Here is an 18,030-nt window from a genome sequence, read left to right on the forward strand (position 1 = left end):
TGCAATGTTTTTATGAGCTTTAGTCGGAACAGGGAAGAGCCGCGTCTTTAATGCTTACGTGAACCCTACAGCTTACACATCCAGGCTTACACAGAAGTATACTAATGCGTCCTTTTTAAACGCATATATTAGAGTTTCTAAGTGCCGTTTGGAGACAATACATAACCCACAAACTATAATATCTACTTAAATGTGTCCCCATCTATCTGAGTGACAGCAAAAGGTCACTGAGCCGCTCTGGGCCTCGCTGTCTCACAGTGGTGGTGCTGCCTGCCTTAACACAGTAAAAAGTCCAGGCTTATTTCCTCTCTGGGGTGCTACATCTGTGAGGGTCTGTTCAGAACACAGCATATGCCAGGTGGCACAAGAGGGCAGGTGACGCAGAGAACCTGGTACAGAGGGTGAGAGGACGTGGCAGAAGATGGATACAGAAACCTGCAGGAAGGTTAAGCTGACTTAATGAGGGACAGACAGATGCTTCCTGAAATGAGCCGGCAGCAGGGATGCTGCTCGTATCACTCCAGTTCACCCCGGCGTCCTAGCTAGCGCACAGAGGCAAGAAAAAGAAGCAAGGGCACGTACCCTAGAAAGGAAGAAATGTTTGCAGAATCTATAGGAAAAGATAGTAGAACAGGTGTGTTCAGCAAAACCACAGAATGCAAAGTAATACATAAAGATCAATTGTACTTGTGCATGCAAGCAATGAGAACAAAAAGTGAAATAAAGGGGCACCTGGGTGGCTCAGTTGGCTAAGTGTCTGACTCTTGATTTTGGCTCAGGTCATGATCTCAGGGCTGTGAGATTGAGGCCCACATGGGGCTCTGCACTAACAATGTGGAGTCTGCTTAATATTCTCTCTCTCCCTCTGCTCCTCCACTCACACACTCGTGCCCTCTTGGTCTCTATCTCTCTCAAAAAAGAATTGAAATAAAAAAAAAAAAGTACCATTCACAAAATGATGCTTTTATGGCTTGTGCCTCTGGTGTGCTACCTAAGAAATCTTTGTCTACTCCATCAAAACCATAAAATACATAAGGATAAATACACACACACACATATATGTGTGTGTGTGTGTGTGTGTGTGTGTGTGTATTTATACATATGACGCGTATACTGAAAACCTATCACAAACACTGATGAGAGAGGTTAAGAGAAGACCAAGCATGTGCTCTATTAGAGGGTCCAAAGAGATGTTAAGATGTTAATTCTCCTCCAAATTAATCTACACACCTACACAATCTCAGTGGTGTTGGAAATTGAGAAGTGGATTAAAAAATGTGAGTCACAACTCGAAGGGCCTAGAACAGCAAAACAAGTTTGGAAAAGAACAGTTGACATGCTCACACCGCTGACTTGAGACTGGATTTGAGGCTACAGGCGCCGAGACAGCGGGCACCAGGGCCAGGCAAGGATCACAGACCAACGGACCAGGACAGAGGACCAGAAACAGACCCGTGCATATGAAGTTGGTGGTTTTCAGGAAGGCATCAGGGTAACTCAATGGATAAACCATTGCTGGATGGTCCTTCAGCAAACGAGGGTGCCACAACCCGACATTTATGAGAAAAAAAATGAACTTTGTGCCACGTGTGCAATTCACCTGGAATAGATGTAAATGTAGGAGCTAAAACCATAAGCTTTCTACAAAAAAGAAGGAGGAGGATGAGGAGGAAATCTTCACAGCCCTGGAGTAGGCAAAGATTTCTTAGATATGACATCAAAAATATAAACTATTAAAGAAAGAATTTTGACTAATTGGACTTCATCAAAATTAAAAACTTCTGGCCTTCAAGAGACACTGGTAAGAAAATGAACAAAGGGAAGAAAATATTTGTAAAACAAATGATCCAATGAAGCACTTGTATCCAGAATACACAAAAAACTTTAACAACTCTGTAATAAAACAACCCAGTTAAAAGGGCAAAAGATTTGGACAATTCACCAAAGAAGAGATATAGACGGTAGACATATGAAAACATGCCTCATTCTTCATCATGAAAATGCAGTAAAAACCACAGTGAGATCCTACACACATATTAGAATGACAAAAATGGGTTAAAAATTAAAAGTGCCAACTCTGAGTGTGTGGAGAGGCTGTGTGGTTCCTGAGGCTCTCACGCAGCTGCGGAGAATTCAAGATGGCACAGTCACGGAGGAGCACGGCGTGGCAGTCTCTACCAGGGGCAGACACACACCACAGCGGAGGGGGAACCTTTTTCCTCCCACCCTTCTAGGTTCTCTAGGGCTCTGCAACAGAGGAAAGATGAACAAGAGAACAACAAACAGAAGTTTACCAATATGTCTCTCAGATCTACATGGGGGAAACTCAGCAGTGTACAGGCACTTGTGCTAATGCAACATCTTAACCTGAAACAATGACAAATTTCAGAGAAGAGACACCAAGGAAAGGCCTTCAGGTTTCCAGGGCACAAACTGCAACAAGGGGTGAGTGGACTAAAGGGTGTCATGTAGACCCCTCTGGTGTCACCTTGAAGCTAACTCTAGGGTCATCTCGGTGATTAACTTCTGGCAAGTTCATGTCCTACTTTTAGGGCAGGCTGGAGATCTTTTCTTGTGCCTGCTTATTCTCAACTGCCTTCAGCTCAAAGTAATCCTTATGCCAAAGTGTGTATTTGGGGATGGCAAATTCTGCCATCTTTCAACACTTAGACGCCCTGGCAATCTGCCTCTTAGGAATCTTCCAAGAGAAACAAAAACACGTGTCAATATAAAGACCTGGTATAACGATAAGAGTGTTGCCAGCAGCTTTATTCACAACCACTAAAAATTGGAAACAACCCTCACTTCCATCCAGTGCTGAAGTGGTAAATAGCAGCACATGTGTACAAAGGGATGCTAGGTGAAGGGAGCATACTAGATGAAGGGAGCCAGACATGGCGGCCCACGTACTGTGTGGCTCCATTTGTGTGATACTCTGGAAAAGGTAAGACTGTAGAAATAGATGCCACGTGCTTCGTTGGGGGCGCTGAGGGCATAGGGAGTGCGTCAAAAGAGGCTGCAGGGAAGCTCTGGGGGATGGAAAGAAGTCTTAACTGTGGACCATTAACACGGCTGTCAACACCTGTCAGACTCCACGCCTGAAGAAGGTGCATTGCACCGCATAAAAATTATACTTCAATAAACCTCGTTATAAACAAAAGAATAAAGGTCTTGTTTCTGCCTCTCCCCTTTGGTAGAGAATCTGGAGGAAGCTGCTGCCAGTCCTGGGCTGGAGGGACAGCTGGAGAGACAGTGGTTTGAGCCAGGTCCCCCAGAGGAAGAAGGGCCTTGGGAGGACCCTGGGCAGGGGTGGCCACCAGAGCCAGAGGCTGGAGAGTGGGGAACGCCCCAGCCTCTGCCCCACCTCCCAATCCTGCCAGCCCAGACCTAACTGGAGGCTGGGTGGGTGGAGGGGGAGAAGGGGAGCCCAGGAGCGATCCAAGGGGCACAGGGACCGTTCACTAGAATCCCCCGTACCAAGTAGCATGGACTAAACACACTTCCTTGTTTTGGTCACCAAAACCATCAATGCCGTTCAGAGCCTTGGTCTGCACCACAGGATGGCTCTGTGTTGGTGCAATTCTAGCCCAAAGGAGAGCAGCCACACTTCAGTGTGTCTAGCAGCCGCATCCCGGTTAAAGGACATCCCCTGTGCACGAGAAGCACTGAAAGCAGCTACTGGACCACGGCCCCTCAACACACTGAGGCCACCTGGCTGGAAACCCTGCCTGATATCAACTCCTTCTGGTGCTAACCTTCTCTGGCCCAGGAAACCCCAGGCTGCCGACCACATGTGATGGAGGGATCGCAGCCGACGTGCACCCTCCCGCGCAGGTCACTTCCAGTTACCCCCAAACCCACTCTGGATGTTTCTCGCCTGCAGCTGACCTTCAGCCCACAGGGGCACAGGGTGGACTGGAGGGAGGGCACCTGGACCAGGTCGCGGCACCCTGCTCCTGCAGCTCTGGGTTCTGTAATCAGCCCTCACTATTAAGCTCCAGAGTCTGGACTATGTGTTTCCAGTGGGCACCTCCACCGGGACACACGTGCGGCACCAGGGAGCCTGGAGGTGCGTGCGGTTTCCTCCAGGTGTGCGATGCCATCAGACCCGACATCAGAAACCCCAAGAAGTCAGTGACACTGTGATTGATCCCATGGCATGAATTTATACTCTCATCGTGGTAACAACATAATCACTAGTCCTAACTTTAGTCTCTCCCTGGAGACCCAGGTCGTTGATTATTTCTACAGCTGCAAAAATGGTGGCGGGGCATCGACAACCAACTGCTGACATAGCAGTTTCAACGCCACCAAGACTGCTAAGCCATTATGCTGCTGGTTACCTTTAAAAATGGCAGAGGCCTGGGGCGCCTGGGAGCTCCATTGGTTAAGTGTCCGACTTCGGCTCAGGTCATGATCTTGCAGTTCATGGGTTCGAGTCCTGCATCAGGTTCTGTGCTGACAGCTCAGAGCCTGGAGCCTGCTTCGGATTCTGAGTCCCCCTCTCTCTGCCCCTCCCCTGATCATGCTCTGTGTGTGTCTCTCTCTCAAAAATAAATAAATATTAAAAAAAAATTTTAATGGCAGATGCCTTAAAGAGGATATCAATAAACAGCTTATTTGATTATTTTGAGGAGACATAACCAACAACCATTTGAGCAGTTCGTCTGGTTGAAATGTGCAAAAGTAGGGCACCTGGGGGCTCAGTCAGTTGAAAGTCCAACTCTTGATTTCAACTTGGGTCATGATCTCACAGCTCTTGAGTTCGAGCCCTGCATCAGGCTCCATGCTGCCATGAAGCCTGCTTGGGATTCTGTCTCTCCCTCTCTCTGTCCTTCCCCTGCTCCTGCTCTCTCTCTCAAAATAAATACACAAACATTAAAAAAAAATTTAAATGTGCAAATATAATTTTTTATCCTTAAGATTACCACTCAAAAAAGCTTTCCTATGTCTCCAAAGATAAATCAAATCTTCTTCATTATAGTGTAATCTGAGTCAACACGGAAACCATCTGGGAAGCCTCTGGGTACTGGATGACATCTGATGCTCAGACTGAAGACCTATCACACACCAGCAGGATGAAAAGGGGATCCAGAGCGAGAGCAGGTTCTGGGGTGACGCGCAGGAGACCCACTAAAGGGTCTTTGGCAGGGAGGACCAAAGCGGGTGCGGACACACCCCCTCCTCCCATGCCTCTGCTAACACTGGTAACCACTCCCCTACAAAAACGACAGGAGATGCTTAGCACACATGCTAGCTGTGCATCTTCAGGCAAGTATCTTACCCTCTCTGAGCCCACTGCTTCTTCTTTAGCAAGTGCAGGTGGTACCTACTTCCAGGGGTTATGCCCATGAAAATACTGGCACAGTGTCTGGCATGTACCTGCGTCCAATACGTGTTAGTTTCCTTTTAACTGTTAGGATCAGCTGAGGAGCCCCACAAAACCAGGGAGTTTCAGGCTCAGCCCCCGAAGACAGGCTGCACACGAGCTCATCACCACAGGCTAGTCAGATGTCAGGAAATGGAGGCGCGTTTAGAGACTTCTTGCGTTAGGAAGGTGTGGCAGGCACCCCCATGATGGTGGTGGTCTGTGTGGATGCACAGTGGGGGCCATGCTTGTGTGTGTGAATGGAGACAGAGAGGCTCCTGTGGACATTGAGAGGTTTAGTCCAGATAACAATTTGAGTAGGATTACGAAAGGTCTTCAATGCATGCTACGGAGTACAGACTTTCCTCTCTGAGCCACATCCAGCAGTACAGCTACAAGCTTGACAATTTCTCCCTCCCTTCCCTTCTCTCCTTCCTTTTCTTCCCTCCTTTCTTCTCCTTCCCTCCCTTTCCATTCCTTTCTTCCTTTTTTTTTTAAAAATATTAATCAGGCTCTACAATGGAAGCACGTAGCCCCAGAAAAGGGTTTCTTCAGGAGGGGGAGTGTCTATAAAACACTGAATTTCTAAAATGGGATAAATATAACGTATGGAGGTACGTTATATTGTCTTTCAACAAATGTTTGGTGACTGTCTCCCAAGCCAAAGCCGGATGTTAGGGAGAGACTGGGTCCAGACTGTCCTGAGCTTTCTCGTAGGTGCAGAGGGATGCCAGTGGTCAGCTGCTCACAGGGAGGAGGTGCCAATGGCCGGCATGAAGAAAGGGCAGCTCTGGAAGCTGTGGGAGAACGGAAGGATGGAGGGAGAGAGAGGCAAGCTCTGCGGCCACGGTCCAAGCAGAGTGCAGGGGGTCGGGGCCACCCCTGGGATGGGAGAAAAGTGGACTCCAGGGTACTCCAGGGTACTGGGTCTCAGTGGGTCAGTCAGGAAGGTGAGGAAGGGGCAGGTGTGGGTTTTACCTGGTGATGAGGAACCTTGGGCCACCACCAGTTCAGCATGACAACCACAGGGGGCTGTGGGGCAGCCACACTTAAGGCTGGGCACCAAGGACGCAGCAGAGAAACAGCCAGCTGGGGCGGCAGCTGGACAGCATGAGGCCGGGGGCGGGGGGGGGGGGGGGGGGGGTCACCACTGCCTCGGGGCTACTGGCTGGGACAGAAATACCCCTCACTGGCTGTGCAGGTGACCTTCTCCGCAGCCGGATGCCCCAAGAGAGCGCAGGAGAGAGGCATGAACACTCCATGATTCAAATGCTCTACTGCAGAGCTAAGTCCCCCAAACGCCGCCCCAGGAGCAGCCATGGCCACAACACGGGCATCACATGGGGCCTGGAATTCAGAAACTACACTTGTGCCCACACTTAGCCTCTCAATTCCTAGTTTTCGTGCCACAGGAACATGAATAGGGTCTTCCTGGGACAAGTACCCTCTTGATTGGATAGGCCCTCCTTCCTCTCCAGCAGTGCTCCCCCGAGATGCTTGCGCCTCTGAGAGCCCCAGTACTATCCCAATCTCCATGGAGGAAGTCAAGACTCAGGGACAGGGACAGCCTGGGGAAGTGGGAGGTGTCCTCTATACACTGGTTCCTCAGAGGAGCCCTTGGAAGTCATTTGGGGACAGGCTAGGGGGTCTCTGTACCCTGACTTTGAAGGACAGTTCTGAAGCCTTTGCCAGTGTGGCCTGGTGTCTGCCATGTGAATTCATGGTGTGAAGTTTCTCTACACGCCGATGGGTAGAAGGGACTTAGGCAGCTTGTCCCTGCCACGGACGACACAGGAGGCCCATCCAGGGAGGCCCATCCATGCCACAGAGGACTCAGGAGGCCCATCCAGGGCACGGGGGACGTGGGAGGCCTGCCCCAGCCACCTCGCCAAAGCTAGGCCAGCCCCGTGATCACTGCCACTCCCCACCGCCACTCTGCACGGCCAGAGAGGCCAGGCCAAGAATGCTGATGGGCACTGCTGGCTCCAAGCAGAGGACCTGGAGGAGACACTGGTGGCTGGCCAGAATGAGATCCCATCCAGAAGAGGCAGAAGAAGTGAAGAAAACATCCATTTCAGTACCTACCTATGATGGAATCCCTCCGGAAAACATCTCTATCGAAAATGTAAAATGACAGGTGCCGAAAATTCCGAGGAATTTCGCAGTAGAAGTCTTCTCCGTAGAAAGGGCTGAGAAATAAACAGAATGGGCTCTGTTAGACTGTGGGAGCCGCGGCCTTGCTATCTGCCGGCAGGTGTGGGAGCCTGAAGACTGAGCACCAGCCTAGGGCACACGTGTGTCACCTCACCTTTACACGTCACACTGCGCGAGTGGCCTGCTATGCTGGCGGAGAGCTCCACGCAGTAAGAGTTGCGCCCACTGTGTGTGCCCAGGACCGCTGCGACACTCTGAGTGTCTGGGGCAGCAGCTGGCAGGCCCCCTTTATGCATTCAAGGAAAACTCGGCGTCCCAGTTTCAGACCACGCCCCTTTTGTCCCAGAAGTCGGGGTGAAACCCACACTTCTCACAGGGGAGAGGACCCCTGCCCACCAAGCTGAGCCTCCACACAGACCCTGTGCGTGAGTCACTGCGCAGGACACTCAGTGGCTTTTGGGCAGAAAGCCAGAGGCCCTGTCATTAAACAGACCCCAGGTGCTCTGGGTGGGCAGGGCTGAGGTCAGCAAATGTGGCTTGCGGACAGAGGACGTACACTGAAAACAGCCCTGCACCAGGCCGGTTGCAGCTGCTGACAAGGTGGTCAGCAGATCACTGCAGCGCACACACAGCTGCCTCGGACTTTGGTGTGTCCACCCCACGCACGCTCATGGCAAGGGTCCACAGCAGGAAACATAATCAGTCAAGGAAGAGCTAGAACAGCATGCTACATTGGTTAGAAAACGAGCCACGTTCGTTCCTGCTCAAGCTGGAAAGGTGAAGAGGGACAGTGGTGCCCGGAGTGGAAGTTTACGGGGAGGGACACAGACGTGCCCCAGAGAAAAAGGGAGGGGGCGGTGTCAGCTCACTCATCACCAGTCCTGAGATGACCCCCACCCCATGCTTAGGCATCTCTGAAGTCAGATGTCCCCTGCAGACAGCGTAAGGAAGGACTGCTCACACGTTAATTAGCCGTAACAAGACGGTGCCTCTCAGAACTGACCAATGCCACAGACCCCTGGGATACGGTGTTTCTGTGGCACGATGTGCCATGGTTCCATGTGGCTCAGTTGGTGTCTGCTTCCTACCATTCCGCTCCAGCAGGAAATAATGAAATATCCTAAAACACAGGCACTTGACACGTCAGTCAAAATTACCCAGCTCCTGAAGCTCACGGGCCTCATCTCGACTCACTCCGTAGTTGGATCAGCTCAGCATGGAAGGACAGACAGACGGAGCGTATGGGCCCTGGGATCAGCTCAGCATGGCCCGGTGGCCCCAGAAGGATGGAACATATGGGCCCTGGAATCAGCTCAGCAGGGCCTGGTGGCCCCAGAAGGATGGAGCGTATGGGTCCGTGCTGGGGCTAGAAGGAGACCCCATGAGGAAAACAGACCCACGACTGTTGGTTTGTTGATGCCAGCCCCCCAGGTAGGGGATGCACCAGCCCCTGGATGGGGGGCAGAGGGTGTGGTCAGGCCAGCCCCCCAGGTTGGGGACGCACCAGCCCCTTGGGGGGGGCAGAGGGTGCGGTCAGGCCTCTGTCCTCTCTGCATGGCCGGGACAGGCTGCCTGAGTCCTGTCCCAGGCTCATGCTTGACATGAGGCAGAAGCAAGGAGCAGGTCAGTGCCCTGGCCTGGGCCCCCAATCCCAGCGTGTGGGACTCTGGTGTTTGCTCTCCACATGGAGCCGTCTTCACTCAGGTTGCAAGTCAGAACTACCTGCACAGGCTTGGAGAAAACGTGGCTGCCCTGGCCCTGTCCCCTGAGAACCCTCTCCAGGGTGAGGGGCCACAAAGCAGGAATCTTTAATCCCACACCCACATGAGTGTCTAACACAAGCTGCCAGGTCATTACGGTCTCTGAACCAACCACACGTTACACATGGGCAGCATACAGATCCCTTCAGTGGTGCAGAACCCCACCTTGTACCCTCGGGCATGCCACGCGGGGCCAGGCTTCATCTTAGAGGCCACAGGGAGCCACACTCCAGGTGATGCCCGGCCCTGGGCAGCAAGCCCGTGCTCCTGAGGGGCTGGTGGCATCTGATAGAGCCCAGGCCTGTGCTCCGAGGCTCTGTCTGCAGGTACTAGGTCCCCGGTGACCACACCTGTCCTTCCCCAATGGAGCAAAGGCACCCAGGAAAGACACTGTCTTCCCCGTGTGTTGATTCCTAATTAGACTTACACGGATGTTCTTGGAACTGCCCTGTGCTTTGCTCCCTTTGGCCTGAACTGTTTGCTTTAAAAAACACACACATTCGTGGATAGGAATGTTACCTATAACTGTTAACTAAAAGCAAGAAATAGCTTTTTCTTCTTAAGAATGAAACTGTATTGAGAATTTTGCTTTATAAAATCAAAAGTAGGCTCACGAGGATGGCCAGAACTGAAAAGACAGAGAACAAGTGTGAACCCTGACATGTTGCCTGCAGGAACATAACACGGGGCACCACTTGGGCAAACAGTGGCAGCTCCTCAAAGTGGTAAACAGAGTAAGCATGTGGCCCAACAACCCCCACGCCCAGAGCAGGGGAAACACACGTCCGCACAAATACTTGCACATGAAAGTTTACAGCAGTGTTCGTACCAGCCAAAAAGTGAAACCCAAAAATCCGCCAACAGAGGAACGGATACACAAGGTGTGGTTCAGTCCACACAGGGGAATATCATCAGCCGTGGGAAGGAGACACGATTTGCCACCTGCTGCCACGTGGGTGCACCTTGAAATCATGACGCTCAGGGAGAGAAGCCACAAAAGGCCACACACGGTGTGATTCCATCTGCATGAAATGCCCCAAACAGGCAAATGTGGGGAGACAGAAAGTCTACTGGCGGCTTCCAGAGAGCAGGGTACCAGCAGGAAATGGGGGGCAGCAGAGGGGATGGGCTTCTTTGAGGGAGACAAAAATGTCCCGTATTGACCGCGGTGTGAGCTACAACCCCAAATATACTAAACCCACAGAGCTGTACATTTTAAATAGTTAGTTGTATGGCATGTGGATTATGTCTCAATAACGCTATTTTTTTAAAAACCAAAATTTCAGGGGCGCCTGGGTGGCTCAGTCGGTTAGGCGTCCGACTTTGGCTCAGGTCATGATCTCACAGCTCATGAGTTCGAGCCCTGCGTCAGGTTCTGTGCTGACAGCTCAGAGCCTGAAGCCTGCTTCTCACTCTGTGTCTCCCTCTCTCTGCTCCTCCCCTGCTTGTGCTCTGTCTCTCTCTGTCTCTCAAAAATGAATAAATGTAAAAAAATTAAAAAAAAAAACCAAAATTTCAGGGTGCCTGGGTGGCTCAGTTGGTTAAGCGTCCGACTTCGGCTCAGGTCATGATCTCGCAGTTCTTGGGTTCGAGTCCCACGTCAGGCTCTTTGCTGACAGCTCAGAGCCTGGAGCCTGCTTCGGATTCTGTGTCTCCCTCCCTCTCTGCCCCTCTCCCCACTCACGCTTTGTCTCTGAAAAATGAATAAATGTTAAAAAAAATTTTAAAAAAACCAAAATTTTAAAAATACATAAAGAAGTCAGAAAGTGAAAGCCAGAGTTAGCATTATAGGGGATATCCTGCTAGATTTTTCCTCTGGAGATATATGAATAGATATAGATGGGGGTGCATGTTTTTAGATAGAAGCGGGATTACATGATGCATCCTTATACACAGTCTGCTTTTTCCTTTGATATCATGCCAAGGACCACTTTCCAAACAAGTACATAACAAGTCTGTCGCCAAAGAGCACCTGAGGTGTGAGTGAGCACAGCAGCTTGATTCGCCCTCGCCAACCCTGACGGGCACGGGCGCCTTCCTGCCTTGCCGTCGTTGGGGGGGGGGGGGGGGCGGCTGCGGGTGGCCACCCGCCCAAGAAGGACCCCCACGGCAGAAGGGTGCTCGCGGTCTGAAGGCTGTGGTGTGGAACGCCCCTCTAGAAAGTGGGGACAGATTCAGCCCACACCTACCCACAAGATTCTCAGCAGCATTTACAAACCTGTCTGGTCTGATGGCAAACTAAGCATGCTGCTTCCACCGGCTCAACAGCAGCCACACAAGCATGAGTGTGTCCGCTGAAACGCCTCTGGCCCAGGCTCTCTTAACACCCATCTGTGTTCAGGATATTCATCCACTGAGAACTTTCAAATTTGTGTTGCAGCTTAGGAGACAAATAACTGACACGCAGCACGTGAGAAATGCCTTATTAACTGGAAACACCACAACGTGGTTAATAGTATCGGTCATCAATGGGCAAGGATGGGCGTGTGGTCCCACCTTTTCCGAAACATGGGAGGGACCCTGCCCTCAGGAGCTGAGGCCGCCCAGGCAGCAAGGCCTTTCAGAAACACCAGCTGTGGCACTGTGGGGGCAGGACGGTGGACGGCAGCAGACCCACGCGGGGTGTGAGTGGGCCGGGCCTTGCCGTCGGTACCCTTCCCCTGAGTGTCCCCCAGCCCAGGACACACTGGCATGGTCATCCGGACAACCCCACCCCCTTCACGGGCAGCAGGAGTGGAAGTGTGTTTGCAAAGAGAAGGAAACTGAAGCCTTCTCCATCCCTGCCCTTCTCCGTGTGCCCGGCAGGACAGTATCTGCTTTCTGGTGAACTCAAAGGGGCCCCAGCTCCCAGCCTCCCCTTCCTTCCCATTAGTGTCTTAACCTGGGGCATCTCTCTGCACAGACCCCACTTTGCCCCGACCAAGGTCAGCAGCTGTCAGACGTGCGATTAATGCCCCACACAGTCAGCCCGCACTTGCAGCCTCAGGGCTCCAGAAAAGCAGCCCGAAGGAGCCGGCTTGCCCTAAATGCTGCTGCCTGATGGAGGAAGTCACGCGTGCCGCGGCACCCACCTCTGAGGCTGGCCAGGGTGACGAGCTCTTTCCCTCAGTAACAGCAGGAGAAACTCGGATGGAACTTCACAGCATCAAGGGATCACACATAAACAAAACACCTCCAGACCAATCTTCAACAAGGAGGAACCACCTGTGGCCCCTCCGCTCCTCCCACAGCCCAGCGGTTCACACGGGGCCTCGGCTGGGACCCGTGGGAAACCTTGCGCTTGTTCCTGAGTAATTTCCTAACGTCCAGGGTTGGGGCAGGGGGAGGGGCAGGGCTGCCTCAGCTGGGGTCGCTGGCAGATTTGGGGGAGACGGGAAGGAAAGAATAAGGAACGCCACGGAGTGACTCCGTGAGACGTCCATTCTTAGGACGGTCTTCATAACAGTCTGAGCGATGGATGTGCCACGGAGAAGGCCCGTTAAGGTCAGAGCACCCAGAAGCAGCAGGTCCGGGCTCCCAGCGGGAATGTGGGGCCCACCTCATGGCCCAGGACGAACTGGGAGCCAGGTGGGCAGAGCAGGTTTTCTAGAAAGGGCTGCAGCCCATCTCCAAACAGCTCCGAATTCAGCTAATAAAACGTGCGTGTGGTTAAATCATTAACTGAAAGCTAGATTAAAATTTCATTAAGCCAATTCATTGCATTTCATTGCATGCAATTTCATTGCATGGGGGGTCACACAGCACTCTTGCTGCTGGGACTGGAGGGGTGGAGCTACGTCTCCACCAGGAAGGAGAGAATCAGATCAGTTTTCGTCCCAATGCTGGGTGGGCAGAAGTGTCCTGCCTGGACCCCACACACTTGTCACCTGGGTCAGTCACTGCCTGCACTGGCAGTGCAGCTCTGAAGGGTCCACGGCGGCTACTGCCGACCACAGGGACACCGAGGACACTCAAGGGTGCTGGCCTGGCAGGTGGGGCCAGAGGGGCCTCAGGTCAGCACTGGGCAGGCATGGGACCAGGCAGGAAACACACACAGGGGGCTGTTCACACTCTTCCCGCGGCACCAGGACCCAAACTAGAGATATCTCCTGGAGCGCCCCAGAACCGGGTGAAGGTGAGGGGAGGGAACGATTCCCTGCCTGGTGCGCCCCAGGACCGACCATGGTGTGGGGGACGGTTCCCCACCTGGAGCGCCCCAGGACCGTTGGTGGGTTAGGATCCCTGCCTGCAGCACCCCAGGATCTACTCCAGCTGGCAAGAAATGTCTGGGCCTAAAGTCCGCATTTATATCCAAAAAACTTTTTTTTTTAACTTTAAGTGGAGAAATTGGAGATAAGAGTAAACATCAGGAGAAAATGTTACGCATGTAGCCTCATGAGTCAAAGTCAGTGTCTGCTCACCAACAACTTGGTCTTTACTGACAACTTATAGAAAATGAAGTGTGTCTTCCCAAATCACAGACCCCTTCCCGTCCCTTTCAGATTCACCATCTGGGGTCTTCCCTGGTTTAGTCACCCCCACCACATTGCAGTGCTGTCTTCTGAGCAATCTATACCTTTCGGGGTGAGCAGAAGACGCTCCCGGGTCACAGGCCCAAGAGGCACACACGCACCCACTCCACCATCTTGCACTGGGACGTTCTCAGCAAGAAGGATGTGAGGTGCTGTCACCACGCCCATGCCCGCCAACGCGATAGCGAGCTAGTGCACCTTGTCACTTGGCTCCAGAAAGTGGTTATTTTACTGTCTAACTCCTAACTTTATGTAAAAAAGCAAAACCAAAGCATACAAACAAAAGAACAAAAAAACCTCCCCAGAATCCCACTCTCCCTCCCCCACAAATAACCACATTGACATTTATGTCCATATATTCCAGACCGTTTGGGGAACACAGCCTTGTAACCTGCCCTCACGACTCAGCAAACGTTACCACCCCGAAGAGCGTGGGCAGCTCCCACGTTAAGGGGCCACCGGAGCCCCCGCTCTGCAGGAAGACAAGACGGGGGCTGCAGGCCAGGACCGTGCGGTCGGCCCCTTCCCCTCACATGGCGACGCAAATGCGAGCAGGTGAGAGGAGGCAGAAGGTGGCTGCACCAGGGCCGGGTCCTGGAGCAGCTGTGGGGACAGGCTCAGCACCGCGGGCACGAGGGCTGCCGGTAGGAAAGGCGAGGCTCACATCAGGAGCCTCTCCGGCCAGGAGCTGTCACACATCCTGGGGGAAAAGGGAGCCAGTGTCACCCTCACAGTAACCACCTACACCGACAAAAGGCAATGAAGACACTAGCACTTTGTGGAACCTTCTTGCAAAGGAGTGGGCTAACCCAGCACTTAAGAGGTCTTGTTTTTAACTTCTTTTGTGCCTGTAGCATCAGTACCCTCCTTCTACTGGATAAAATGGTGATTTCCTCCAGGGTAACCTTCCCCACCCCTGTAGTGCAAGCAGGAGGTGACCCTCCTGAACGGGACCAAAGATGTGCTTGGCAGACGTGCCGTGCTGTCCAGGACCCAGTCGGTCCAATGTCCTAGAGCCTTTAGTTCAGGTACACAGTAAACAGATAATGAGGTGCCATTTAAGTGATGACACAATCACAACCCTAAAAAGTTACACAAAGTTCGCTCTCAACATCAGGAAGGTTTTTTCCGAGTAAGAAAGAAACTTTGCCCAAAACCACCCTTCAGAGGAAAGGGCTCCTTCGCTCTCACAAGCGGGTCTGCAGCGGATGCTCCCCCACCCCCGCTCCCCCACATCAAAAGGAGAGGAAAGAAAAGGGAAAGAGAAGAACAAACTAGGCCCTCTCCCTAAGAAATCGGCTGAGTAATCACCAGTGAGTGCTGGGGACACCACGCAGTGTGGTCACAGCCTGCTGCCACCCCAGAGACCACCATCTGCTGGTGAGGAGGAGGAGGAGGGAGACACGTGTCCCCTTCTCTCTCACATTCTGTCTGCACTTCCTACAGAGTCCAAACACATGCTGTGCAGCAGCTAAGCCTGAGGCTGACCTGCCCCAGAGGCTGCGGAAACTCCCGCTGGAGCTCCGTGTCCCTCCAGAGCATGAGGCCTGGCCAGGCCGCCAAGCCCTTTGGCTCTTCGAGTTCACAGACCAGATGGAGGCTCCTGTTTTCCCGGCGACTCTGCCACCTGAAGCATCGGACCCAAGAGGAAATGCTGGTCCTGGTGGAGGCGTGCTGGGGGTGCAAGATGCCACGGCGCAGTGAGGCGGGACCTCCTTGGAGGTGACTACCCCTGGGGTGTGGCGGGCCGAGCCCACACTGCAGACTGTAGGTATCACCAGCTCATGGCCCAATGTGCCCACTTCCTTCTGTCTGGCAGCCGCCGTTGGAGTTGGGGCCTTCTTCCTCTGGCCCCCGATAGCGGCAGAGGCCTACACACGGCCTTCTGCTCCTGGGCTCTGCCCTCCGGCCACGGCTGCTCAGGCCGGAATCTTAAAATACCGTCTTGTTCCAGCTGCTGTCCCATGCGGGCTCCTACCGTTCTCTCTCCCCTCACTGTGGGAAACCTCAGGACACACGTTTAGACACCATTCTGTTTGGTCCTTAACCCTCTCTTCATCCTTCCTTCCCATTTCTTTGTGCACCTGGGGTACGGCTCCACTAGGCCTTCTAGTTTACGAAGTCTCCCTTCAGCTGTGTCTCAGCAGCTATGTATTCATGCAGAGTTTTTCACTTTAATTCGTGTCTTCCTCATTTCTAGAAATTCTACCTGGTTCTTTTGTAAACTGGTTCATCACTTTACCATTTCTCACCCCGTGCCTGTTTTTAATCTTGTCTCTGATTACTTCAAATTCCTTAAACTTTGTTGGCTGACCTGCAAACTCAAAGGTCTGACTCTGTGGTCTATTGTTTCAGCAAATACACACAACACTTTATCTCTTGTGTTCCTTGTGAATCTTCTCCTCGGAGAACACAGACGAAGATTCTTTAAGGTGTGAACTGAAGGATATGCTTGAATTTGCTTTGACTGGCTTTTCATCAGCTCGGTGGACGTCACAAGCTACTAATCCAGGACTACAGTAATGTACGTGCATGGACTGAGGTTTCTGGACCACAGACACAGTATGGATTCAGGCCTGCAAACTCACAAGACAGCTGATTTTCGGTTTCAAACATCTGGCGCCAAGTGGAGGCAGCAATTTTTCTTGCCAACTTCTTGGATGGGGTGGATTTATTTGCCTTTTGTAAATAACTACTATAGAGGAGAACTCCGGGCTACCAGCTCACAAGGCCCACCAGTGTGAATAGGGTTTTGCCTCGATACTCAATGACCAAACGCACCCATGTTTTAAGCTCCTGGAATTATACTGTTGGTGTCTTTCTTTGCTATCAGCTTTCACTTTCTGCTTACAGCACCCTCTCCTTGTCTGGCATATTAGATAAGCACTCGATAAATACTCATTGAGCTAATAAAGAAACAAACAAAAACAGCCAAGCTTGTTGAAACTGTGTGTAAGGAGAGCATGAACATTCCACCAAGAGTTGGACGCTCTGATGAGCTCACGAGAGCTCACTGGCTTCTTGGGACACCATTTTGGGGGTTACCACTTGATTCTGGCTATTTCTCAGAGGGCTGATTCTCCAAACAGAACATATTACCACATCATCACTTTCATTTAGCTCTCGGCCTCCGTTTCCTTCTCTAGCACACTCTCTAGTGTCACCAAAGTCAGAAGCCACCATTTCTATTTCTAAACTTGTGTGAAATGCTTTGAAGACTGTGACTCCAATTCTCAGCCTTGTCTAAAACAGAGGCTCCCAAACACAGTCCAGGTCTGGGGGAGGTCCAGCTTCCCCGGGACTACAGGAACTTTCCAGGTGTATCCCCATGGGCCTCCAACATCAGCTGTGTAAACACGGGAAGGATTTATCCGGCATCAGGACAATGGAAATAACCCTGAAGGTTCCCTGGCACCACCTTCGCCATCAGCCCCAAAGCCGGACTTGACTCCTGACAAAGTCCTCAGGCTTCTGCAGAGAATCTTGCATGAAACAACCACGCCCACTTGGCCTCGAGGGCGGCCCTGAGTGCTGGTGGCCCTGGTGCAGAAGGAGCACGAAAGGTGTCCCCGAGTTTCAGGGCCAGGAGATCCTCAACAGTCAGTGGTCTGGATGTGTCACTGGCTCCCACTCCAGGAGCAGTACACAAGGATATAATTCATCTGCTAACACGTTCTCAGATCCCAGCTGTTTGCAGGGATCCACACGACAGGCTTTGCCTGGATCCTTCTCTGCTCCATCAACCGCGTGATGACAAACACTCGTGCAGGAGCGGCCTCGGTGTGCTTCTCCCCGGCCACAAACCGCAACCCCAGCCCTTGCTAACACTCGCATTTTGGGGGCCCCTCTCCCCGCCCCCAATGTGAACTGCTGTGACTTTTAGGGCGCCCTCACCTCCCATCCCTGGGTGTGGTCTAGGGCAGCAACCCAGGGAACTTGTTAGGAACGCAACTCTTCCAAGTCCTGGGCAGACATCTGGGTCCCAACGAGCCCTCCAGCGATGACAGACCCTGAGCGCCTGACCTTGAGAAGCCGTCATGTGGCCTCCTTGGTGTGAGGCCTGTTAGGTGCCTGCTCCTTGACCTGCTCTAAAGCTATCACTGAGCGGTTCCCCAGCCTCTTGCCCCCCGTGGGCATTTACCTTCTCGCCCATCTCAGGTATGTCTCTCTAGGAAAACTGAAAGGAAGGTGGTAAAACAAAAATATTCACCCTCTCAAAATGCTTGATTTGTGCTCT

General features: G+C 52.2%; 1 protein-coding gene across 1 annotated transcript in view; it reads right to left on the bottom strand.

Moving 5' to 3' along the window:
• RASA3 (RAS p21 protein activator 3) overlaps nucleotides 1-18,030 on the bottom strand; it is a 119,391-nt gene that overhangs the window by 51,769 nt on the left and 49,592 nt on the right. The window contains exon 3 of the mRNA XM_049647293.1: nucleotides 7,454-7,557. Within this exon, the coding sequence (XP_049503250.1) occupies nucleotides 7,454-7,557 (104 nt within the window). The remainder of the gene's footprint in view (nucleotides 1-7,453; nucleotides 7,558-18,030) is intronic.

The sequence above is a fragment of the Panthera uncia genome, assembly GCF_023721935.1.
Source record: "Panthera uncia isolate 11264 chromosome A1 unlocalized genomic scaffold, Puncia_PCG_1.0 HiC_scaffold_16, whole genome shotgun sequence".
Lineage (NCBI taxonomy): Eukaryota > Metazoa > Chordata > Mammalia > Carnivora > Felidae > Panthera > Panthera uncia.